The sequence below is a fragment of the Poecilia latipinna genome, unplaced genomic scaffold, assembly GCF_001443285.1.
Source record: "Poecilia latipinna isolate Pla-1442-1.1 unplaced genomic scaffold, P_latipinna-1.0 Scaffold2263, whole genome shotgun sequence".
Classification (NCBI taxonomy): domain Eukaryota; kingdom Metazoa; phylum Chordata; class Actinopteri; order Cyprinodontiformes; family Poeciliidae; genus Poecilia; species Poecilia latipinna.
The window spans coordinates 355-26692 of NW_015114879.1; the positions used below are offsets into that span (position 1 = coordinate 355).

A 26338-nucleotide genomic window follows, 5' to 3' on the forward strand; every position below is an offset into this window, starting at 1 on the left:
TAATTATCTAATTCATTAGGGCAAATAAAGCAAGCCATGCCAACCTGGCCCTATGGAAGAGTTCAAATTTGAAAACAACTGCTGACTAATGTTTTCATGAATTCTGTTCTGTACCTTCAGGAAAATGTTTGACCATCAGTTTGTGACCTTAAGCTCTGGAGCTGATGGATTATGCAGTAAGAGAATGAGCCAAATTATACCTGCAGGTCTGACTCTGCAGGAATATAACCCTTCTCTCTTGATTAATATAAACAAATTTGCCAAAAAGAATGCATCAAAGATTATCAGCAGTGATATAAAAGGTTAATTGCCAATTGGACCAAATTTCTGAAGACGGTTATTGACGCCAAGGGTGACATACCAGTTATTAGATTTTGGAGGTAAATTTCATAAAGAGCCAGAATGGGTGGATTGAAATTTTTCCCTTAGCAAACATTCTCATTAAAAACAGCACTTTTAAAGCTTGGTTTGTTGTGGTCTACTTTTAAAAGTTTTTGATGATCTTTAAAATAGAAGAAGTAACAAAAAGTTAAAAATAAAGGACAAAAAAAAACTCTGTCAGGCAACTACTTTTTCACAATTAACACGCCACAACTTTCCAAAAAAAAAAAAAAAAGCGACAATTTAGAAATACCGGTGTAGCATACAAAACCATCTTCCATAATAATCTGACAATTTTATTTATGACAAAAACACTAATGGCTATGAATGATAATAGACTTTTTAACTCAAGCCTGAGAATACATATGTGAAGTAATTTTATTTTTATTTTGAAAATTTATGCAGGGTTTTTCTAGTTTGCTTGGAAAAATAGAAAATTGCAATACCTGGTTTTGCAATTAATTGTCGGAAAATTCCTTTTGGGACTCATCTTGTTTGTTCAGTATCTGTGTGAATTTATAGAACCATCTCTAAATGTCATCTCTGCTTCCCTCTGCGCTAGAGCCCTCGTTAATCAGCGCACACCCACCACCTCGTTTCAGTCTGCATTGTGCATAACAAGCTCAAACTCAGCTGATCCACAAAAATTTGTTTATTTTGGGTTTTAACGAACTAAAGAAAAAAAAAAAAGCTGTTAATTTTCACCAGGCTTGTTTTCTCATTCTCTGGCAAAGGGTGACTTGTAGCTTAGTGCTGTTTGGTGGCCACAGATTTGCTTTACCTATAGATGGGTTTGAGCGAGGTCTCCCACTCTGTGTGGGGATCAGGCATGCTTGTGTGTATGGCATTGTTTGTGGTGGACCGCATCTTTTGTTTTTGGTTGTTCTGTGCCTCCTAAACAGTGCTGTCTTTCTGCTTTAGCTTACAGTACTATCAAAAGAGTATTGTTGGTTTTTAGCATGGATAGTATTGTCTGTTTGTTTCTTTTTTTTTTTTTTTTTACAAAGGTTCCATATGAAAGACAAATACACAGTAGTGAGGAATTAGATGTAAAGAAAGGTATGCTTTAGTTCTGCATTGAGCCCCCTCGCCATGATATCCCTAAATAAAATCTAATTCAAGCAGCTATCTTCCATCGTTGCCTAGTTTATAAGTAGCATTCACTCGAGTGTAATTCTTCCTTCATCTTACATGACCTTCCACTTAATCTGGCTGCTTGGCCTTGGTGAATGAAGCAGCCACGAGGCCCATGGCAACTCCGAAGAAGCTGCAGAGATCCAAGGATAAAATTAATGAAGTATATGTGGCAAAACTTAAAAACTCTTTTTAAGTTTTGCCACATGTTCTTCATCAAATCTGTCTCAACTTGGTCCAGGCTGCAAACAAGAATGGACAAAGAAATCCATCTTTAAATGTGAGAATGTGAGATTCTTAGATGACTTGAAGCTGTAATTGCAACCAAAGTTGTTTTTATAGATTGATTCTATAGGTGAAGAGTTTTATGCATTTTCAGATTTATATTTGTAGTAGATAATGAAAAACTTTTACATATGTACATGTATAAATATATATATATATATATATATATATATATATACGCATAATAATAAAGTGACAAACTGCGGAAAAGTGTATATTGCTGCAAGGCACTGTCCTTGCAGTGAACTCAGTGCTAATGTTTTCCAATGTCTAAAAACAAGATTAATTAGAAGATTGTTTTTTTTTGTTTTGTTTTTTTTAAACACTTTGATTGGGACTGTAGGCGCAACAATTTGTCGCAGAGGAGCCGGTTTGAACTAAAACTTGACGGAAGAACCAATGAATTGTTGGTCTTGTACTTTTACTCTGCTGTCGTCGGAACGCACTAACCACTTGCATCTACTCTCTAAAGTGAATTCTTCCTCCTAGGAGTGAAAGAAATGATCTCCGATTCCCATTTGATGGCCAATCAGAACACCCACTGCGGTCATCAGTTAATCACATTGCACTCAATCATGTGCCCCGAGCCTCTCGGCGCAAATTACAAAGCCATCAGCAAAGTAAAACCACACTCCCCAGGCTGCAGATGGGAGTTGTGAGTACAGGTCAGAAATAGAGTTGTGTTTTTTAATCAGGAAAGCCAGACATCCAATCCAACGTCAGTTACGTAACCGTTGTTATGTCATCTGTTTGAGGGTTGTTGTGCTCTTGTTGGGAGTGTTTTTTTTTTTTTTTTTTTTTTTTTTTATACCAAGTGGTATTTGTGCCAGCTGGCATGCAACTTTTATGTGCAGATATGAAGCAAAGAGATCTGGAGCCTGAGTTTAAATAAACTGGTTACATAAGATTTAGAACTGTGTGAATGAAACACGAATCCATGCACAGACGGAATTTACCACTTCATTTATTCGCTTGCAGTTTGCTCTCACAAATGCTCCTACATGTCTGTGCACATGTCTTTTTGCATACTGCACGCTTCTCCAAAATTGCTGCAGAATTGCATCAACTTGGCACATCAGGAGTTTTGTTTGCGGCTCTGCATGCACGCTTGTTATAACTGCAGGGATGTTTGAGCCTGGAAGCAGCTCCCTTAAAATAAAGGGGTAGCAAGGCTGTTTGATTGATATCCTATACGTTCCCCGGCCTTAGATCTAGTATAGGATGTGGGAAATTGTTTTGCGGTTATAGAGGTCTCAGATGCAGGCTTTTAGTTGCACATGCTTTGACAAGTACATAGTTCTTTGGAGCAGAGGGGCTTTCTCCATGTCTGCATCCTGTCTGCCTATAAAGATAAAAGCCTCCCACTACTGAGATGGCCCACTGTGTAAGTTATTGTGACAGTAAGGAGAGAAAGCTATTGGGGGGATGGAGAGGTGGAAACGAGAGTTTGTGAAGCCTGTGGGCAGCAGTGGGGTAAAGAAAGTCCAAATGCAGCCTCAGTGACTCCAAACAGCATTGGCTGACCCGGGGCAGGACTCTTCTGCACTGTCAAAAGCCTCCTCCGTCCTGTCAGTCTCCCTCATGACTGCTCCTTCCATGTGAGCAGAAGCTGCAGTCAGTCAGTGAACATACACGGCGAACAGAGTGCTCTTTCAATGTAATGTGTCCTAAAGTTGAGTTTAGCACTTCCAATGGCATGTGTAGCATAATTGATAACTTGATGAATCCTAAAAGAAAGATAAAACAAATCTTCTCGAGGAATGCGTGACTCATTGCAGGTCTGTTGTTCTATGCGAGTTATTGTTTTTCCTGGTGTTTCTTGATAAATGGGAGAGACGTGTAGGATTTCACACCATCCCAGCAACAACACAACACTATTAATTTTAAACAAATTGCTACTTATATTCTTTTTCAGAGAGGAATATAGCTACCCACTTTTTCTGAGTTAAGAATCTCTGAATAATTAAAAGCCCAGTATGATTTGATGTAAAACTACACAAAGTGGAAGTTTAAATCTTTTATAGAAAGAAAATACTTCCCCAGTGGAAAAAGTTCAGGTTTTGTTGGTTGGATGTCAGTCCAATATTTTAAAATAGCTACTTATTAATTTAAGCTTGGTCACTTTTCATCAGTTTATAATCAAATAAAAAGAAAGTTCCTACCTTTTATGGTTCTCGTTGCATACCTATTTTTTTTTCAGACTTATTCATTTTGACTTTATATTGTTTATTTAATGATGAGGCTGAACTCTGTGGCATTTGATTTGAAACACTTGAGATTCTATTCCCCACACACACATATCTTATATTTTACCAATCAAAGCTTGCATGTTGCAAATCTGTGGGCTGTGTAGAATGATTCAATCCTGGCCTGATAGAGCACATTAAAATCCTATTGTATGCTGTCCGTTTGTGCTGTGCGTGTAGCCATTTGTCAACATATGATGACTGAACATCACGCTTTCTGATATACTGCTAAGATGTGTAAAGTTCCTACAACAGCGTTGTAGGAACATATAATTATTGTCATCAAATAATTATGTGGGAAAGTTCAACATTGAAGTTATTTTTTTAGTTTAGGACAGTGTGATGCAGGTAGATGAAGCAAAAAAAAAAAAGTTTAATATTTACAGAATGCAAAATATGTCTTCATTTTTTGGATCATATTTTGCAACTGCACTTCTCATGTTTCCTTAGACTGTCACCAATACCCTTTAGATTTAGGATTTAATCATCAATCAGATTTATGCGAATCATACCTAAATGGACCTTGCTTTCTCCACCTATAATTGTGATAAAACAAAAAAAATATTAAGACGATGTTGTAATAAAGTCGTATAAAGTCACTACATACCTTTCTTCTGTTCTTTTGTCTCCTCAGTCAGCGGTACTGTATGTGTAACCCTGATGTGGTGCAGCAGTTTCACAACCCAGACACCATCTTCATCCTGGCCTTCGCTGTGGTCCTCCTCAACACCGACATGTATTCCCCCAACATCAAGCCGCACCGCAAAATGGGGCTCGACGACTTCATACGCAACCTGAGAGGTCGGTGTTCGATTTTATTGTGCCGCATCTGTTTGTGTGTGTTTTAGTGCACACTTGTGAGATTGACACTGTGCTATATAGGGTCTTGTGAACAGAGGTGGTATAATGAGCAGCAGGCAAGTTTCTCACTTCATGACGGGTGGTTTTATGAGCAGAGATCTTTTTTTTTTTTTAGATTGGCTAAAACTTTATATATATATAGAAACCAGATGTGCACAGATGTACAGCTGAAACACTTGACTGTTGATGTGGAGGAGATTAATTGGGATGAAATGCCAGGAAGAATGATGAGGAAGATGAAGAGAGGAGGAGAGGGCAGGGCAAGTCAAAGCTTTACAACAAGCTGCCTCATATCAACCTTACTATCGGTTTTCTGAGTGACGGCCTCTTGAACTGAAATAAATTAATCAAAGAGGCTGTGGATGCCTGCCTCTGCTTGCTATCGTCAGAAAAACATCAGCTTCGCAGGATGAGATTTCTGATATCCTTGACTCTGCTCTGGAATCGACGCAGTTAATTAAGTCTCGCTCAGTGTCAGATTTAATGATAGTGATCCTTGGTTTTCCAGAAACATCTTATCACCTTTATTGAATTACCTGAAACTTCTAATGCTGTCTATCCCACAGGTAAACAGGTACAAGCATCAGCAGCTGGAACAACTTTTCTCCTGTAATCTAAAAAAAAAAAAAAAAAAAAAGATACACATTAATTATACTTAATTGATTATAATTCTTTTCATATCCCATTAAACAGTTAGAACCAGGTAAGGAAAAAAAAAAAAACATTGTCAAACTTGTGCAGATTGCTTGCACAAGTTTGAAATTGATGTTGATAATTCCCTGTCCTCACAATCACATATACAAAAGTGCAGCTTCAAAATTACAATATTTCAGGAATTGAAACTGTCATATTAAGATTCATTACACATAAAGTGAAATCTTTCAAGTATTTAATTCTTGTAATTGTGATGGTTAAGACTTACAGATAATGAAAATTCAAAATGCAACATCTCAGAAAATTGTGGAATCACGTAAGACCAATAAAAAGTGTATTTTAAACATCCATGTCAGGCTTCATGTGTTAATGTCTACGCACGCAGTACTTGGTTGGGCCTTCTTTTGCATGAATTATTGCCTCAATATGGTGTGGCGTTATTGGCTTTGGAGTATCTCCTCTTCCTCTTGTCAGCAAACTGGCAGCAATCAAGCACAGTAACAGCATGGTCATTAAAATAGCTTTTGGTAACCTTGGCAGTGTGGGCAGATGCCAAGTCCTGTTGGAAAGTAGCGTCTCTATAAAGCGGTTTGCAGAATAAAAGCTTGAAGTAATCAAAAATGTTTTGGTTGGTGGCTGTGTTGACTGTAGACTTCAGAAAACAAAGTGGTCCAATAACAGCAGATGATTTGGCACCCCAAACCATCAAACGTCGCTCTGCACTTCAAGCTTCTGTGACTCCTGTGCCTCTCCGCTCTTCCCCTAGACTTTGGGACATTGATTTCCAAATGAAATAGAATGCTTTTTTTTTTTTTTCATCTGAAAAGAGGAGTTTGGACCACTGAGAAATAGTTCAGTTCTTTCTCTCCTTAGTCAGGAAAGACAGTGTTGACTTGACACAAGGAAGGCCACATTTATAGCCCAGGTGTTGGGTTGGTCTGTGTGTAGTTGGTCTTGATCAACTGACTCCAGCCTCAGTCCACACCTAGAAACTGAGGTTGTTAAAGCTGCTGAAGCTGCAGTTTGGCTTGTTGCTGATGCACCTTTGTCTTCCACACTTTCTCTTCTACTCAATGTTTTATTAATATCTTAGCACTCTGAGCAACCTGCTTTATGACATTTTTACATTTGTGTGTTTGTATAATAGGCGAGTTTCAATGTCAAATGCCTGGTTGGTCTGCATGTACTTCTGTTTTTTTCTTATATTTTGTGTTGTAGCCTGGGTGGCTGTGAAGAGGCGTGACAATGGGTGAAATATGCCTATGCAAGTTTTCTACTACCAAACGGTTCATCCGCGAGTCTATCCATTCAGTCCATCCATTCAAAAATGAGTAATAAAAAATCGGAAACGTTTTCACAGTATTTTAATTTTTTGAACCTAAACTATTTAGTCTTCAATCCATTCAGATTATTAACTGTCAATATGACTGTTGCATCCAGTTACGCTCTGAAGTGATTCACGGCCACAATGTGTGAATAATCAAAACTTACAGTATCGGCCAAAAAGGAATGCTGAGATGAGTGCTAAGGTGAAAATGAAAAACGATGAGGATGCAGAAGATGGGGAGAAATGTTTAATTTTATTCTGTTTCAAAAAGGAGCTGAGAACCCAACAGTGCTGCGGAAGGAAAATCAAAAGAAAGTTTAAACAGACGGTAATCCATAATGTGTCGGGCATTAGGCAGGGGAAGAAACAATTAAAACTATCTGGCCGTGAGCCCAAGAATTTTGCCACAATTTGTACAGAGATAATTAAAAACAAATGAAGAACGGCTGAGTGGCAATCAGCAAACAACAGCCAGGTGTGTGAGGGACAGCAGTTAAATTAAATGACAAGAGGAGAAAGGTAAAACAAAAGCAATCATAGTAACAAAAGCGAGATTAAATGAAGTAGAATAGGAGATAACAACACAGAACACAGAAGCAGAAAACAAATAGAAAAATCCAATACTCAGCACAGTAATTCCTGCAGACCGTGCCGTCGTCTGAATTGTGTCATGAATTTCAATTTGGTATCATTTATTTAACTACTTAAACAGCTCCCTGTACCTGAAGAAATTTTTTTTCTTATGTTAAACTATTTAAAGTCCTGTTTGTTTGATCAAATTTCTACGAAAAGTCTGAAAAAGCTGAGCAGGCTACCATGTTTGTGACATGCATGGTCATGTTTACATTTAATTCTAATTTAATTTTTCTCCCTCCATTAGACAACATAGTGACATGCACAGTATAAGAAAGCTAGAACGAGTTGCTGTCATATAGCTCAAGAATAAAAATTATATCTATATTTTATAAGCTAGAACCGTGGAAGGTTTTATACACTCTACGTAGCAAACTTTGCAAATTTTAAATTACAAAGTAATGTAAATTCATATCTATATGCTTTATTAGGTTCATGCACCAATGAATTATAAAGCAATCCTGCGTGTCATTTAACAATTGGGAGTCTAAAGAAACTGAACAACATACTTTTTGCAGGTTATATTATTGTTATGGTGCCTTTAGAAGTGTGAATAAAAAAAAAAAGAATCGGGCAAATATAATATGTTGTTGCCAAGATCCTGACAAAACACCAGGAAAATGGATCATATCCCACCAGAACTTAAATCAGTGCACTGGTTCCCTGTTTGTAAAAAGACAGATGAGATGGATTAAAATCTTGCTAATGGTTTTTAAATCGCTAGATGGATTCTCATATCACCAGGTTGCTGTTTCTTCATTCGTGTTTGTTAGACCAGAATCAAATAAGAGGAGGCAGTGTTTAGTTTCTGTTCCCCTCAGCTCTGGAACTGACAACATGAAAACACCACATATGCAGAAATCGCTTTGTTTTAATTTTCTACAAGGTCAAAGATTATTTTGTCAGTTTCATTTTATGTTTTAGGTATTTAATTATTTCGAACTTGCATTTCACTGAGTTTTTCTTTTAATGCGAGACTTCTTGTTTTTTTTTTTAATGTTCTTTTCCTTGAAACGCTTCTTCTCCTCTAAAGCAAATTTAGCGACTTTGGTTGTGAAGGATTCTATGCAAAAATCTAGCCTTGGCTTCACTAAACTATTTAGATTACTGCTATCAGATTCCTCAGTAAAACACTCAACTGCGCAGCAGCAACAGAAAATGAGCACGGACACACTGCAGACGTGAGAGGTACACAAAATTCTGCTCCAGTTTGAATAATTATTTATTGATTTAGAGGGTTTCAAAACATAGAAAATACATTTTAAAGACTATAATTTGTATTTATTGCTTCTGATTTGATGCTTTGAAGCTTTCTGTGCCACAGAGCAAAGGTATCAGAACCTCATGTGAGTTGTTTTTTTTTGTTTTTTTATCACAATCACTCCAGCATTGAATGAACCTTTGAATTCTCTCAGGTGTGGATGACGGAGCAGACATCCCCAGAGAGATGGTTGCAGGCATTTATGAAAGGATTCAGCAGAGAGAGCTGCGCTCCAACGAAGACCATGTCACATACGTGAGTCGTGTGGAGCAGTCCATCCTGGGCCTGAAGACAGTCAGTATCAGACTTTTCCTCTTTACTTCACAGTTTACTCGTGTCTCGTTCGGTTTGAATTGTCTCGCAGCAGTCTGTTTCGCATTAGCCGCCCTCTCCGCCTCTTTAACCTTGTTCCTTCAGGTCCTCGCTGTGCCCCACAGACGGCTGGTGTGCTGCTGCCGTCTGTTTGAGGTTCCCGATGCCAACAAACCTCACAAACAGAAGCTCTCTGCACTCCAAAGGGAGGTGTTCCTCTTTAATGACCTGCTGCTGGTAAGGATTGACCTTCAGAAAGGGACACTGGTGTGCGTGAGCATGCATGCTGTCACGTGCCCAATAGGAAATGTGGTTTGATACCCAGCATGCGGCGACGGAGAGTTTACCATCTTTGTGTGTGTGCAGATCCTGAAGCTGTGTCCCAAGAAGAAAAGCTCAGCTTCATACACTTTCTGTAAAGCTATGGGTCTTCTGGGAATGCAGTTTCACCTCTTCAGCAATGAGTGTAAGATGCTACTTTACTTTGCAGCAATTTATTCCCATTACAAGCCCCAGCTTTGTGCATAAAAAGTGCTGAGCTCGCCAAGTTGTCTATTTTACTGTTGTTCTTTCAGGTCAGTGTTAGCACTCAGACTGTGAGGGTTTCATTGCAATACATAATGGCACACGTTGCTATCAAATTGTGGTAAATGTCCTTCAGTAAAAGTGCTTTACTGTAACCGATTCAAATATTTAAGATGAAAGAATAGTTCAACCTCCTGTCTGAAGCTGTAAAAAAAAAAACATTTATAAATAAATTACAATAGAGCAAAGGAAATCGACAAGGGACCAAAATGTCCAGACTCATTTGTATTAATGTTCTCCCTTATCTCTAATTTCTGATGGAAAGAGTTTATGATCAGATTAACGTGTCAGTTTCAGCAGCAGCTGAATTCACAACACACAAAATGTTGCAATCTTAAATAAAATGTTGCATTTTTATGCATTTTATACATGTGGTTTCAAGCAATTACAAAACAATGAACTGACATTACACATTAGCACATTTATTTTTTTAGCCCCCTCCCCACACAATCTGGTGACTGTAGACTGTATATATATTTTTTTAACCCATGATTTGAAAGTCTATGTTAAGGGCGTTTTATTAGCTGCAGTCTTTTAGAAAAATGAATCGTAGGTGAATTCAGGTTTAACGGTCCGCAGGAAGCACATTTTCCCACCTCACGGATATAATTGAAGTTCTTCCTTTTCCTCTCTCTTTGGGTATTTGCTCAGATTACGCTCACGGCATTACCATGATGAGCCCCTTTACCTCAGAGAAGAAGCAGCTGGTTAGCTTCTGCTCTCCCAGCGGAGAGGAGCTCAGGAAGTTTGCGGAGGAGCTCAGAGAGGCGATCGCAGAGGTCAACGAGATGGAGCAGATTCACATTCAGTGTAAGGACACAAGCACGCTGCTCTCTCATTACGTGGACATTTGATTAAAACCGTGGCACGCCGTCAGGCGCTGACAGCAGCACTTGCCCGTTTCGCCTTGTAGGGGAGCTGGAGAGGCAGCAGGGGATCCAGTCGCATGGTTTACACACCAATGGCGGGCAAATGGACACACACACGGGACATGGCTCTCCCTCAGGTGCTGGTTTTGCTTGTGTAGCATAATGAGGCATACATTAACTAAATGTCAGGTCCCTATGTAATATCCTTGGTTTTTTTAGTATACATATTTGCCAGATGACTGACAGAGATAAATTTTCATCCCACAGGCCAACAGGATGTGTATGATAAAACTGGCAACAACAACACAGTAGAGGTGAGTGCCTAAGCTACTCTCGTCTCCCTCAGGTAAGTATCTGCATATTCAGCTCTGTGAATGTTGCGCGCGTTTGTGTGTGTATATGCAGTTAGACAGGGACTGTGGCTCATCCTGAAAGGAGAGTGCTTTTTGCTTTGCTTTAAAAGAGCACCGCCTGCAGCACATCCCTACTATACAGACAAGCCTACAAAGGCTGCTAAGAGGTGGCTCTGTAGTAGCGCTGCAAACAGCCTCATTCTGTTTCTGATAAGTGGACCAGCAGCCGCTGCTTACAAAACAGCCCTTCAGACATCACCCGCTGAAACCTTCCAGACTTCCTATGTGAGCGAGCACAAGGTTGGCCGGGTCCTGGAATACCATCGACAAGGCTAGATGAGCTTGATTGATACTGTAAAAGTCAAAAGGTGCATGTGTTAATGTTGTTGGATCTCGGTGGATCAAGCTCCTCCTTTAAAGTGATAGTCCTGGATTTTGTAACTGTGCTTCTATTAAAAGGTTATCAACAGTTAATAACTCTCGTGGTGATTTGAACTGAATAAAAATCCAGATCAGTTGGCCTCGGAGAGCAAAGCTAGTGAATAGTCTAACAGGTGCCTTGACCGAAGAGGAGACCTCAAACATTTTTAAAACAACTCCAATTTCAAAAATGTTATTCTACTGATATTTTATGGATCTTTAAGCTGCTGTCATGTGTTCATTGGCCAGTTATTCACAGAGAAGTTGACGATAATTTATAGAGGAAGTGGAAGTTGGAGGAGGTGTCCAGTGAAACGCATGTGTTAAGAACGGAACATTTAAAGCATTTCTGATTATCAAGCAGAAAAGCAAGGCATTGAAAAAAAAATCCCTGAAATTGTGTTCACTTAAAGAGATACAATATTTCCACTTTTTACACAGCCTTACTGTTGTCTGAAATCCTTAATACATCACATGCTCAGGGTGTTTTACATAGCGTTGTATCACCTCCAACCCCATTTTCTGCGTAAATGGTCAGTGACTGTGTCATTACCCGCCTAATGCAAACATGACGACATTTTAAAGTTCACCAAACAGAAGGGTCATAAAAGTGTTTTTAAGGAATTGTGTGATTCTCATGGCCTTTATTCACTGTAGCCATGGAGATAGGCAGAGTAAAGGGATGGAAACATGCAGAAAAGTTCCCTAGTCCAGGAACTGAACCCCAGACAGATTGCAATGACTAATGACCTCTGAATATGAGGCTTCTGTTCTGCAGCTACGGCGTTGTGCTACCACAAAATCACTGGAGTTGTTTTAAAATAGAAGTGGATTTATGCTAAATAAAGACCCAGTTACTACTGGGGACATATTAACTGCATATAGCCTTTTAATAGAACCTCTTTGAGAAAAAAAAATCCTTTACCATCTCTTTAAACATAGGCATATAGATGAATCTGTTCTTTCTTTTGGAGTTCTGTCCTTGTTTTACTCATTTTCCCCTCTTCCCCCTGCCTTTTGCTTAGCCCCTTAGAGTTGTAACTTATTGTGTTAGGGAGACACCACGCCCTCGGTGTCGCCTCTTTCCTCTCCTGATACTCCTTTATCTCTAAGCCTATCATTCTGCCACTCATTTTCTATTACGGCACACCCACATACCTAAAACCCGAACTGTTCCTGCTAAAACTTCTGCCTACGATCTCGTCTTACCCCACGGCCCCCCCGTTTTCTCCTCCCGGGCTGGTGTTTGCATAAATTGTGGCCGGAAATGAAATCTGAATGTGGATTTAGTAAATAGATTAGGGACAGCAGGAGAGAGTGTGAATCTTGCATGCGCTCGCACTGCATGCCACCACCTGCATGCCTGCATGCCCATGTGCGTTAACACACCAGAGGGCTGCGTAGAGGCTGCGTTCAGGCTGGTAACTCCTCATGCGTTCTCTGACTGTTCCTAAACTAGGTGTCAATTCACAACAGGCTGCAGACCTATCAGCTGAGCCAGCCCAGCATTGAGTCCGCACCCTTGGCCCTGGCTGCACCCCCCACCCTGCTCAGCCCCGTCCAGGCCGGAGAGCTCCGCCCAGAGACCCTCATCCAGTGCCAGCAGATTGTCAAGGTGATCGTTGTGGACCAGAGCGGACGGGGACGGATGGAGGCGTTTCTCAGCCAAGGCCCAGCGACCCATCAGCTCATCCAGTCTGCCATGTCTACTCCCGTCCGAGTCAGAGAGGGAGACGGACCCCAGCCGCCCCTGCCGCCTCCTCCTCCTCCTTACAACCACCCCCACCAGTTCTGTCCACCTGACTCGCCCATGCCCTTCCACCACACCATGCCCCTCACCCGCCGGCGCAACTCCAGCGGCTCCCGCAGCATTGTATGAAAAAAAAAAAAAAAAGGAAATAAGTTGATCCTCACACTTGCACAAAGTCGGTGTAGCACAAGTCAACGCAAAAAAACGTTGAGGAAATACTATATATGTGGAAGGAAAAAGAAAATCAAGAATCTACTCATAGAACTTGACAAAACTGTGTGATTTGTTTTGAATGTGAGCTTTAATAGTGGTTCTGATAGACATATTTTGCTTCTTTTGTCTCCAAATTGTCACCCAGTATTAACTGATGTAGCCTGTCTACATTTCCCAGTTTTTAAGAAATATGCTTTGTTTGCATTTTTAAATGTCAGCCATCAGGCAAACGTCGCAGCAAGCTCGGACCGAGAAACCGAGCGAAAGAAAATCTGTCCCAAGAGGACGAGAATGAAGGACTGTTTTCTGTTCTGGATATTAATATTGCTCTTCATTGGTGTGGATCTTTACTGGAGTGAATGTGAGGAAATCTTTCAGTAACGATCCCTAATGTGAAAAAAATACAAGTTAATAGGGCCTTGAAAAAGTACTAATATCACTTGAATTTCTTCACATTGAGCTTGGCTACACAAATTTTAATCTATTTTCTTGGGATTTTACAAAGTGATGCATAATTATAAAGCAGAAGGAAATGTGATGTCTTCTGCATTTCCATGTAGCGTTCTGGGTAATCATGTAGCCGTACCTCATTTTGATGCGATCCAAGCTGTAGGATCTTTGAACAGCGTTGCACATTCAATAAGTGAATTTTTGACCAAATTGACTTTATAAAATAGTCCAAGCTTATTTGAATCACATGTATGCTTTAAAGTTTTGCTGCAGATTCCCAATTGGATATAGGTTTGAACTTTAACTAGACCACTCTCAAACACAAATAGTTCTGGCTGTGTGCCAGGGTCAATTCTTATTGGCAAATGAACCTCTTCATAAACTCTTATTGTGTCCATTCTCTAATAGATTTTTGTCCCTGTATTTCGATACGTCCATTCTTATAAACTGACCAGCTTCTCTGTTCCTGATTTTAAAAAAAATGATGCATCCTCAAAGTGCAATGATCCCAATACTACGTTTCATTTTGAAGACAGTGAGATGCTTTGTTAGTATTTCACATATAATTTTAAATTTGGGCCAAAAAGTTTAAACTTGGTCTTATCTGACCAGAGCATCTTTCTGCACATATTTGCTGTCCCCGCTGCTCTTTACGTTGTTGCATTCATACTGAGGTGGAATCACCAACTCCTACATATAAACATAAAATATAAAATGAAAACCAACATTTTACTGTTACTGCTCTATTATGCAGTAACCTGTGTTTGTCTGCAATGTAAAATCCCAATAAAATACATTGAAGCTTGTGGTTGTAATATAAAAAGAATGTGGAAAAACGTCAGGCATGAATACTTTTGCAAGGTAAGGTATTTGGTGGTCTATTCTTGATGTTCTTGGAAACAGAACATATCTATGAAAAAAGCAGGAATGTGGCGGGGGGATACGTCAGCTGAAGCGTAGTGTCAGAAGCAAAGTCGCCCCCCCTCACCCCCCCCCCCCAAAAAAAAAAACAAAAACAACCCAAAAAACCTAAAAGAATTTCTCAATGACAATCATCTTTTTGTGCTTCGTTGTGTGTTTTTGCTCAAACCGTCTCATTTCTCGCTGCTCTTATTCAGTGGATTGTTGCTCTGACGGGAAAGACTGCTGCACTGCAACATGTGATACTGCGTCTGCACCTCACAGAGAGCAAAGTGTGTGTGCACCATGTGTATCCAGGCTGCTTACTCATGGGCCACTGGGATTCGGGCCGATAATTCATTCAAAACAAGGCTAAAACAGGCGCTCACAAAGCCTTTCTTCTTCTCATGTACATTTACTCCTGTGAATACCAAGTGTGAATACCCATGTTACTTTTGGATTTAGAGTATATCTTTAAACAAACAAAAAAAAAAAGCCCAGAAAAACAGCGCTATTGTTAAACCTCGAAATGATGCTACACAGGGTAGATACCTCAGAGTTTTCAGTGTTATATTTTCCTTAAATAACTGGAACATTTCACAAGCAGAGATGCATTTCTGCGAATATTTAGCTGGAGGAAAAAAAAAAACCCCGAAGATGTCTAAGAAATGATTCTTTATCTCATCACTGTGTTGATTGCTCAGCATAGATGGTGTCTGACTTGAGCCGGTATATATAGCACATCACTAAGTCTTTTTGCACCACAGAATATATTGGATATATTGTAAATAGATGAAATAGATTTATTCTGAAAAAAAAACAAAAAAAACAAGTGATCAGTTTGCCCAGTGTGTGTATCTACTACGTATGTATTTGTACAGAGAAAAATCTAGTTTAAAAGAAAAAAAAAAAGAATAATATAGTTATTATAGTTACTATTCACGTTTATTACTGGGGGTGTCCTAAATGCAAACCCCCCTTATGAGAGTCGGGGAAACAGGCAGTTTTTTGTAGCGTAAACAGTTTAGTTATTGATCTAGATCCATCATTAAAGCGTCATATCATATTATTAACAACGTTACTAAAAGATGGCAGTGGCACCTGTGAAGGTGTGTAAAGGGCTATGCTGTAATGGTGAACACATACAGTAAAATTCACCAGTCAAACACATACCCACACACGCACACACACACACACACGCACATTTACAGCCTACACATAGCTGCTAAAACAACAAATTCTGATTAAATTTACTGCTTGATTTATCAAGTCAGCAACCCCACTTTGTTTACTATGAACTCTGACTGGCTTGTACTATAACGCATGATAATTTTATTTTGTTTTCTTTTTTTTTATTAATATTATTTACAGAATACAACAGGAGCTCGATGCTATGTTTGTTTCATTATTGTCAGGGCATGTTGGGTTTGATTGATGTCATTTTCTCCTCCCTTTCTCCCGCTCCTTTCCCTTCTCTTCTCTCTGTGGCTGTCATGGAGACGCACCAAATCTGCATCCTCCTTGTGCAGCACCGTCAGTTAATCTTTGCATCCTCACGGTATTTCTAACAAGGAAATTTCTTAAAGAACAATGTGTTTCCTATTGGAATTTCTAAGCTTTTCTGTTTGGAGAAAATGAAAGAATAAAGTAGTTTTTACTCTCGGGCGTCGGGCTGTTTGTGTGCTTCGGGGGTCTCACCGCGGATAATTTCACACCAGGTGTGGAGGAAGATTGGTGGAATAAAGGAGCTAATGGGAAACTGGTCTGCGCCGGTGTTCCTGTGTCATCCCAGTGCACCAGGTAAACTAATTTATTAGAGAACGCAGCCGGATAATAGCAAATCTCAGTCAAACAGGTCTGAATTATTCCACTCAATCTTACATTACATGGCTGTGGATTTTTGTTTTCATCGGTGTGTGTGACAGAGATTGAGTTAAATTAAACACAAATTTCTCAGAGTTTGTTGTTGTTTCACAATTATACAAATTCAATCTACCCAAAATGAGCCAATATACTTAATCTATTTTATTGACAGAACATTCATGAAGTTTTTACTTCTAAAAGCCCCAGTGGTTTGGTTCAGAAGGAGAGTTTATCAATAGGTCTGTTCCGGTAATCATTACTTTAATGTAAAAAGGCGCACAGGTCGAACAAACCCTGCACAAGCCCACACTTGTAATTATGAACAACTTGGAAAAAGCTCTTCACATAATGTTTTTTTAGAGTGTGCAAAAAAGCTGGGATACCTTGGAGAAGCTCCATGAATACACAGAGAGAACTCCACTCTCTGTGTGGGTCACAGTTAAACTTTGACCCCACAATGATACATAATAATTTCTCATCTGTGAGGCAATAATGTCCAAGGTTTCCCCCAGAAAACTTGCTAAGCCTGGTGATTGAGTGCTAGGGCAGTCATTGATCCAGCGGCCCGTCATGTTTATGGGTTAAAAAAATATTTAAAGTTGGCATAAATTTTGAAAATATCACTTGATAATTATATGTTATTGAAAGATTGGAAAATTAATACCTGAACACCATCTATAAAGTCTTAAAAAAATGGAAACATTTAAAAAAGACTTAAATAAATAAGCAATGCTTAGCCTGTTGGGGGCACAAGTCAAGCCTGGTGGCCCGCCAGGCTTGATAATAATACACTGGGAGAAACCAATTTTCACCAATCCACTACGTAGCCACAAAAGAATGTATTGATGCAAAAATAATCCTTAATACTCTAAATTAAAGTCACTAGTCTAATAAAAGCCTATAAAGGTTAATTTGGCAGTACTAACGTTCAAACAATTAAATTCAATCATGACATAGTTTCAATACATGCAGAATTTTATATTTCAGGGATTTATTTTGATAAATGTGTTTTTTTTTTTTCTTAATGAAATCCTAAGAAAAATGTGTTTCTCAGAAAATCTGAATACTAAACAGGGCAAATAAAAATGATTTTCAGTACAGGAGTATTGCCCATACCCTCGAGCCACTCAGCAGAGGAAAGAGTTCAACCATTTCGTAGCAGACAGCTTATTTGAGTTTAGACATAGAAAATCTGTGGACTACCTCTAGTAAATAACTGGGATCATTACTGACTGCAGAAGCATCACATGTGTCCTCCAGCAACTGTGATTCTCTGCCTCTTTATGCTTTCTCTAGATTCAGAAACCTTGATTTTAAAATAAAATGCAGACTTAACTTCTATCCGGACTTTGCAGCACTCTCCCTTTAACTCTTTAATGGACTGTTCTTTATAATCCTTGTATGTTCTTGGTCATATTTTTGTGCATTTTTCCTACAGTCACACTATGATACTATGTAGAGGTAAACTGTGGGACAAGTGTGGGGTCAGTCACCTTCACCGTGGTTGAACCGGTCATGATGTCAATCAAAAAACAAACTTTTTGTAGACTGTGTAGGAGTCCTGTGGCATTGTTCTTAAATCAAAGACTTATATACAGGCTGAGTCCCAGGGAAAAAGAATCAAGAACTTAGGTTTGATGTAGGCATTTGACTTTGTTATTTTATAGATGCATTACATCAAAATCTGTTCAGTCATCTGGAGAGATAAAAAACAAACCAAAGCATGATATAACCTCTTTTAACCACCCATTCCCCCCAACTTCATTGAAACCAGCACTGGCAAGTTTTACTTTTAAAATGTTTCTTTTTAATATCAAAAGCTAATAAACATTTGATGACAGCAAGTCCACAGGGAAGAGTTTCACTGTCAAGTATCAAAGCAAGAGGAGACGCTTTGGGTTTGCAAAATCAGTCTTGAAAAGCATACACAATACCTGAACGCAAACAAAGTTACAAAGAGAATAAAAAAAAATCCCATTTTGGCTTAATAAATTATCTTAAAAAAACAGATAATATTAAAGTAATGCAATGCAGTTGTGCAAAGATAGAAGTCTCACAGTTAGCTCATGCTCTCTTGTCTGTCCATGTCATTCCTGATATTTATAGCTCCTCCAAAAGTTTATCTTCCTGTCTTTGGAAACAAGCAGACAGGATGTGCAAGAAAGTTAACAACTGGACAGAGAAAAGGGTTTGAAGTGGAACATCCAAGTCTTGTTATTTTCCAGGTCTTCTTTACTGATCGTCTACATTTGTCTTCCTGGTGGAGGTCCAGTTGAGGGTCCTATGGTCGAAGAAAAGCTCCTCTACATTTTCTTCCAGTCGGTGGTTTACATGGTGGTCTCTTCCCATTCCAGCTCAACATCACCTGAAAACCAACACAAATCTTTGGTTTGAGCGCTGCACTGTTGTGTGAAGTTTGCATTCTTACGTTTGTGTTTGTTATTTACCTTCCATGGCATCCAAAGAGTCCATCTTCTCCAGAGCTGAATAGTTAACAAACCAGATGGACTGGCTGTTGCCTTTGTTGTTCAGAAGTTCCAGAGTGCTCTGGTGGAGGAAGATGTACTGGGCCTGACAGCGCAAACACAGACTGGTAATGACGGTTCTGACCAGATGATACTTTGTCATTTTTTTTATTCTAAACAGATTCTGAAAACAATATTCTCTTGACAATAGAGCAGAAATGGGACAATAAGCTAGGACTGTGTGTGCACACATGCTATCATGTTGCCTGATTTATTTGCTTTGGACACAAATCTGTTAGAACTGATTTGCGCAGGATAATGAAGTTCCTCAACCAAATTTGAACACTTCAAAGAAAAAAAAAAAAAAAAAAAAGAGAGAGGGAGAGAGATCAGTGCCAAATCACTGACTAGATTAACCAATGTTTGTGGCAGACATTCCTACATGGTAAGTAATTCGTCAGCAGGTGTAACTAACACACACACGCAGGCACGCACACACACACACACACAACGGTCATGTCATGTAGCTGCTTATTTTATGAAATTAAATCATTAACTGGAAGGTGCATGCTCGAAATAATAGCAGAGGAGTTAAATCAGTGTATTCATTCGTTCTCTGAACAAAAAGGTGTCAAACAGGTTGTCTTTGTTTAAGGACAAAAGCTTGAAATATTTTACATGTTGATTATTGAGCGCTCTTCCCTGAAAATATGAGTTAAAAATATGAATAATACCAGAGACTGCACCAAAGAACATTTGAGGGGTGAAAGCAAAGGACTAGAGGAAATGATCTAAATTTTGGTAAAGAGAAACCAAAACCAGAGCGACATTGAAGAAAATGAAAAACTACACTTTGAACAGATCAGTGGCAAAGACTTGATCAAAGATGCTGTACAGTGACTTGTGAAGACTGTAACAATTAGATGATGCCTATGTGAAGCCACGACTTTGTGACAAGAAGTCCTTGCAAAATCACATGGTTGGAAACACAACATGTGTTGAATAGTTTACAATTTGCCAACAATCAGATTGACCATCCTAAAGAGAAATGGTGTCATATTTTATTATGAAAGGAAGAATGTTTTTAGGAACCGTCGAGAGGCTACGCAGCTGAAAGCAGTTTGGCGGAATATGCAGGGTCAAAATTTAAAACTAAACTAAAGTCATTAACAGGTTGTCAGGGTCTCCAGCATGGCCAGGAGCTGTTTTAGGAGAAGCCATCCTAATGTGAGGACCGAAACTATTTCTGAGCTGCTTGTTTTGTGCCTTGTGTGCCTTCGTTCTTTATGGTGAAAAGACAGGGTCCTGGCACAAAGGATCTTTTAAGATGCGTTTGACCTGCATGAATACGCAGAGTTAATAGATGTCTTCAATTCTAGGCAATGAGGTGCCTATGATCTACTGTGGCATTTTGGTAACTTTGTGATGTTTATTATGGATCCCAAAGCACTGAATTGAAGCCAGAGTACACTTAAACCAGGTGATTGTTATGGGGATGCTTCTCATACTGTGGCGTTGGCTGCTCTATATATTTCCTGCTGGGAGTCATGGATCAGTTTGAATACATTGAAATACCTGAAGGAGTCGTGTTGCCGTGTGAAGAGAAGGAACTGACCTGGAGGTTGGAGCCTTTTGTTTTTTTGGCTCACTTTTGGAAGCTTCATAGCAAATCTATCATTTTTTATTCATAACGTTTTGATTTTCAGTTGAATCTTTAGCGTTCCCACTGCATTTGCGTTTGTGGAAATTAAAGCTGCGAGTACGAGTTAAATGCCCTGGAATTTGTTGTATTGCGACAAAATGTGACAACGATCCAGGTGTGTTGATGCTTATGCCAGGCACAGTACAACTCAGCCGAAAAGAGCCATACGTGTAGGTTTTGTTTTGACAGTCAGTGCGGGACTCAAATCCTGAATCTAAATATTGAAACGTGCTGAAAATATAGACACGAGAAAACCTTGATGAGATGAGGAAAACGAGCAGAGGATCCCGCATTAGGCACCGTGCCAATCCTGGCAATCACTTAAGTAATCACTGAGGTGATTTCCGGATGGGATCATGCTGTTTCAAGAAGGAGATTGCTGTTTTCCATTTACCCCTAATCCACTGGCAGATTATTCTAGTAGTTATACAAAATAAATGTTTTTTTAAGGATAACACCAGGGCATTGACAATTTGGAATGGAGCCAACCACATGTGGATCTGCTTATTTTCTATTCAAATGTCTGTATTTTGCACATTTACATAACCGTACAGCTTTGTGGCATTCATGTGGTAAAATCAGTTCAGATAATTTTAGTAGGGAGTCAAGTTTGTTTTTTTCTTCTTGATTTTTTTTTTTTTTTTTTTTTTTTAAGATTTTGAATCCAAATTTTATAAACTCGGTTGTGGATTCAGTAATTCATGCTTAGCAGAGTTATTTCAACATTTTCTATAGTTTTTTTTTAATCTGTTGTAGCATCAAAATCCAAAATACTGATCTCTGGCTTTTGTCTCCTGTTGAACTCACCAGGTTCTGCACCATGCACATCCTCTCACTGCGCAGCTCAGCCACCAGCCCGTAAATATCCACAAAGTCATGATCCCTGACGTGCTGAATAAGATGATCGAGAGCAACGAACACGCCTGTTCTTCCCACGCCCGCACTGAGGGAACAACAAGAAAACCCAAATCACACTTACACCAGAATCTGGGAATCTGCTTCTTTTTTATAATCAGAATGTACTGTTGGATATTCAAACTATTCTTTTAACCCCACCTGCAGTGGACCACTATGGTGGAGTTGTCATGACGATGTGCTCGGACAGCTTTGACAAACTTAATCAAGGTGCTGCAGGATTCTGGGACCCCGTGCTCAGGCCATGAAGTGTAGTTGAAGTGTTTGACTAAATTGTAGTGCCCATGCTGCAGAGAGCAATAGATGTGGTTTAGTGTAAAAACATGAGGGCAACATGTTAAATACTCAGCTCATTATTAGGAAATTTTACCTTATTTAGCTTATAATTAATTGGTGTAAAACCCTTTGATCCACTGAGATGTGCTACGCAAATAAACTTGACTTACCTTGATGTGAATGACAACAACACAAGCTAAAGTTGCTTGAAATCTCTGCTAGATTTCAAGCAGTATTACACTAAAATATAAAGTTTTTACACCCGCTTATCTGTTCACTGTCATGGCCCGCCAGTGCCTATCTCCAGGAAACAAGGAAAGAATTTCTATTAAATCAATCCCTCTGCCAAAGTTTTTGTAAATTTCTTTTAGGATCTTTGATATGTGTTGCTCTTCATAATCCAAAAAATATCAACAAGGAAGGACCTACTTGCCAAAGGTCACCCTTATCTACAATCACAGCTGTAACTCAAAGTTAAAAGTGACACACAAAGCCAAATGAAGGCCAGAGTTTATCTTGCCACCTATCAAAGTGAGAAGGCTTTTTCCACAAATGTTGTTTAGGTGTACCTATACGTCTGGAGAACAACGTGTGTGTGTGTGTGTGTGTGTGTGTGCTCAAGAGTCGTGTGTTTGTATTCAGGAGGCTTTGCTACCTTTTCTACTTTCAGCGTTCTGACAGTCCAATCAGGAAGCACTTCTTCTGATACTTTAGAGATGAGAATGTCACTAAACACTGTCATTGGCTTGTTGTCCTCAGGCCAATACTTGTGACACCGAATCTGAAATGTCAACAGCGCAGCACACAAAGCATTTTGTCAGATCTTCAGAAAAGAGTTTATCCCTTCATGGAGGGAAGACCCGAAATGTTACTTGTGCTCTGATTTCTGTCATGTCTCTAACGACGCACCCTGCCTTTCTCGTAACATTGCGTGAGCATGGCAACAGTGCGGCTTCCAGTCTCCCAGATCATCCTCCAAAAGTCAGCCACCGTGCTGGGCAGAGGACCCTGAGTGGCTATGAACTCATTGGGACATAAGTAACCCTGCAAAGAGCAAATGAGAAAATAAACCTCAAAATATACCTCTGATCAGAGTTCATGACAGTTTTTATTTGTTTTTTGTTTTTTTTTAGTGAAAGCTCACCGAGACAAAGCTTGCATTGATATAGTCTGATCCTGCCATGCCTGGTTCTGAGAGCAGCTTCACTCGGTTGTTGTTGTCTAAATGCAGAACGGAGAAGTGAACAGTGTGAAATGCAGCTCTGCGGAGGCACAACGAAGCAGAAAGTAAGACTCATAGGGCTCATTTCTAGTCTAACCACATACAGGGTTTGATGTTGAGGAAGCGGTTTTTGGATTTATTCCATGGCAGGTCGGCGTCTGTGGTGGCCAGGTCTGGCAGCAGCTTTGGGAGCTCCTGGAGGAATAATTAAGAAGAAAAAATAAATGAATCAAACACATTCACATTAGCATTCACATAAACTCACTGGGCCGTTACTTTGAACCTTACAAAACTAACTTGATTTGTCTCATTAAAAATGATCACACTAATTGAGACATTAAATATAGGAAATCTATGAGAGCTTCAGAGGTTGTGTGCAGTCGGGTAAGATTTATGGGTTTGGGGTTTTGTTGCTACTCTGGGAAGAGAAGGAAGCACAAACGTTCATGCAGGGTTGGAAAGCAACATTATGTGAAAATCCAAAATCTTTTCCCTTCAAAATATTTTCTCATGTATACCTGTTTTTCACGGTTTGGCAAAAGAATCCCATCAGCAATTCTGTTTGTAATTTCTGTATTCGAAGTCATTTTAGAAATCATGCTTTGCATGATGGCTTATGCACGTGCTCTGTGTTATTGTATCATAAAATCCAAATTAAACACCTATAAATATGTGGCAGAAACATGAATACATGAGGACAAGTCCAAGATTTATGAACACTTTTGCAAGGTGCTACATATGCAGGGCTCGGGCCTTTCTGGGTTTTAGCCAAACATTTACCGAAAACTCCTCCTGGAACTTTGCGTTGTCGTTGGCACACAGATCTTCTACGTGCTGCAGGAAGGATTTCTTGTTGACAGGCCTGACAGAGACGACAGGAGAGAAATGCACTGACTGCGAGCGACAGACAGAGTCAACAATGCGCCATTCTTTGTCAACTTATTTTAGGTTATGAGAGGCGCAGAGCCATGCAGAACATGCTGATTCCTCCAGCAGCTGCTGTGTGCATGCTCGCATCATTTATAAAAGATGACTTACTTGAGCGACTTCCTGTAGCTGAGCAGCCTGGACGAAAATAGAAGCAAAATAAACAAATTAATGCAATGATCGCAGCCCACACTTTGGCATCGCTGTCCATAAAAATTTAACTAATCTTCGCAGCAGAAAGTACACCGAGATATGTGTTTAGAAAACCCCGTTTAGAAAAGAGGGTTAAACCATTTTTTTATTTTTTTTATCAAATCCACACAACACTGATGCATGCCTCGATTTTCATCTTAATGACAATGACGATTGGTTACATGAAAAGTGAGCAGGTCTTTTCCTGTGGGATCTACTCAGATCTTCGACAGTTGATGAAGCTTACTGTTTATGCCCCCCTGTCTTCCAAGCGATTTGAGGTTGCATAAACAAATTAAAACGGTTTTACGGAGAGGAGCTTCAGCAAAGCTGTTCATCCCTCTACTAGGGATGGAGGAAAGCATGCAGGCAGTTGGTAAAACACTGATGTCACTGATTCATTGAACTATCAGCCTCCACAAAAGCCTTTCTAAAACTGCACAGATGGAGGGTTTGACGCAAGCCTTAATAGGCAACATGATGACATCACACACACACACGCACGCACACACACACGCAAACATACTTTATGAGGAATTAAGAGAGAGAAAAAAAACAAGAATACAACATGCAAACATGTAAAAATGAGCCTCACACACACACACACTAAACACCCAACTTACTGGATGACATAAATCTCTTTCCGCCTAAAGAAGAAGGAAGAATACCTGGTGGGAGACAAATGTTCAGTGAGAGAAAGACAGCTTGTGTGAGTGGATGTAAACGTCTGCGCTGAAGGAGAGTTGGGAAGTGACAAGGAAAGGTGTGTTACTTTAACTGCGAGACAAGTCGTGTTTAAACAGCTCTCACTGTGCTGTCAGAGCCGGGATGATATTCTGGTCATATCAGAGAGGAGGAGACGGGAGACGCTGCCCAAATGACTACAGTGAAATGCCTGTAGTATGAAAAGTGAGTGAACAGTCCGTGTAGAGGCGGAGCTGTCATTCTAAATGTTTTAGCAGGCAGATGAGTCACCTGTGATCGTCCCTCTGCTCGTAAAGATTAAAGACAATTCTGAGAAAAAATTAAAATGAGGGAAGTTCAGGAGGCTTTTAGACTCGCTGCTAGAAATAATCATTTCTGGTCTCATTTGAAGTGAGCCAGTATCAAATTTACAGGTCGATGAACTCGCTCCGACTGCTGACACAAAAGCGCAGGAAAAATATGCTTCCGTTTGTATATTTGATTTAGCCCGCAAACATTTAATCAGGGGGCGTCTGCCAAAGTAAACCATCAACACAGAAGAAAAGAAAGTTCTGACTTTATGACTCTGTAGTAATAATAACATGTCACTTTGTGAGTGAATTAAAATAAATGTCCTGAACTACTCCCAAGTAATAAATGAAATCTGGATATGGGTGTTTTGAAGTGAGGTGACAACAGTTACAACGTTCTTAAAGAATAGAAAGAGATGCAAATCAAAGCCAAAGTTTTGCTGGGTTAAGTTAAGGTAATGTGCGAGTGCTGACATACTGATCAAATATTACAAAGGTATGTATGACTTTCATTAATGGGTCAAAAAATAAATAAAATAAAATACAGCTCCTTAACAACAAAAAGAAATACACTCAAGCCAAATCCAGTAATGTGAAAATAAACATATTTGGCCTGATGAGCAAATCTATGCAGATTAAGGTAGAACATTAAAAATGGCAAAGTGCAGCGAGACTGATAAATGATCCTTTGGATCCTTTGACATAGGAATATTTCACAAGACACATTCAATAAATAACAGAAAACTCTGGAAGTCAAAACCAACGTATGGGAGGTAACAGAAGATAAAAGAGCTTCTGCAGTGGAATAAAAATCCCACTGTAGGCTTTGCCTTTTCATCTGACCTGGGCATAATTGAAAATCTGTGGACATACCTGCACATGAACGCATGTGGGACAGCTCATAAATCACACTGAAATACAGCTGGAGCCTTTTGCAGGAAGAAATTATTTTCCACAGTAATACTCTACTGTAAGGCTTTATAGAAATGTTTGCAATAGAAATCTTTATTGACTTTCCTGATGGCTTTGGAGGACATGAGTGCCAACGTGCAAGGTTTTGAAACTTTAGATTCAGAAAGTCGCTGATTTAAAAAGACATATATATATATATATATATATATATATATATATATATATATATATATAT

At 39.4% G+C, this 26338-nt stretch overlaps 2 protein-coding genes across 5 annotated transcripts in view; one reads left to right on the forward strand and one right to left on the reverse strand.

Moving 5' to 3' along the window:
- Window positions 1–3225: 3225 nt before the first annotated feature.
- Window positions 3226–15107, forward strand: LOC106937016 (IQ motif and SEC7 domain-containing protein 3-like). The gene is made up of 9 exons (XM_015018307.1): window positions 3226–3273; window positions 4643–4847; window positions 8937–9076; window positions 9200–9331; window positions 9461–9560; window positions 10331–10489; window positions 10593–10685; window positions 10816–10862; window positions 12781–15107. The coding sequence occupies exons 1-9, from the start codon at window positions 3226–3228 to the stop codon at window positions 13198–13200; spliced, it is 1344 nt and encodes a 447-aa protein (XP_014873793.1). The 3' UTR covers window positions 13201–15107.
- Window positions 15108–18281: 3174 nt separating this feature from the next.
- The window catches only part of ptprq (protein tyrosine phosphatase receptor type Q), a 45440-nt gene continuing 37383 nt past the window's right edge, over window positions 18282–26338 (reverse strand). For 3 of the 4 annotated variants that reach the window (XM_015018313.1, XM_015018310.1, XM_015018314.1), the window contains 11 exons: window positions 24820–24864; window positions 24116–24142; window positions 23858–23939; window positions 23182–23272; window positions 23000–23076; window positions 22765–22899; window positions 22511–22636; window positions 21721–21866; window positions 21472–21607; window positions 18945–19068; window positions 18282–18862 (listed from right to left, as the gene is read on the reverse strand). In XM_015018313.1, the coding sequence (XP_014873799.1) occupies window positions 18825–18862; window positions 18945–19068; window positions 21472–21607; window positions 21721–21866; window positions 22511–22636; window positions 22765–22899; window positions 23000–23076; window positions 23182–23272; window positions 23858–23939; window positions 24116–24142; window positions 24820–24864 (1027 nt within the window). In that variant the 3' untranslated portion in view covers window positions 18282–18824. The remainder of the gene's footprint in view (window positions 18863–18944; window positions 19069–21471; window positions 21608–21720; window positions 21867–22510; window positions 22637–22764; window positions 22900–22999; window positions 23077–23181; window positions 23273–23857; window positions 23940–24115; window positions 24143–24819; window positions 24865–26338) is intronic. The other variant, XM_015018312.1, reaches the window with a different exon arrangement.

What these genes read in the sequence shown, in the direction of transcription:
- LOC106937016 (XM_015018307.1), top strand. Translation starts at nt 3,226, where the DNA reads ATGGAGAGGTGGAAACGAGAGTTTGTGAAGCCTGTGGGCAGCAGTGGG. An exon ending in TCACCTCTTCAGCAATGAGT is followed by an intron (nt 9,561 to 10,330) that starts GTAAGATGCTAC and finishes GTATTTGCTCAG; the next exon opens with ATTACGCTCACGGCATTACC. An exon ending in GCAACAACAACACAGTAGAG is followed by an intron (nt 10,863 to 12,780) that starts GTGAGTGCCTAA and finishes TTCCTAAACTAG; the next exon opens with GTGTCAATTCACAACAGGCT.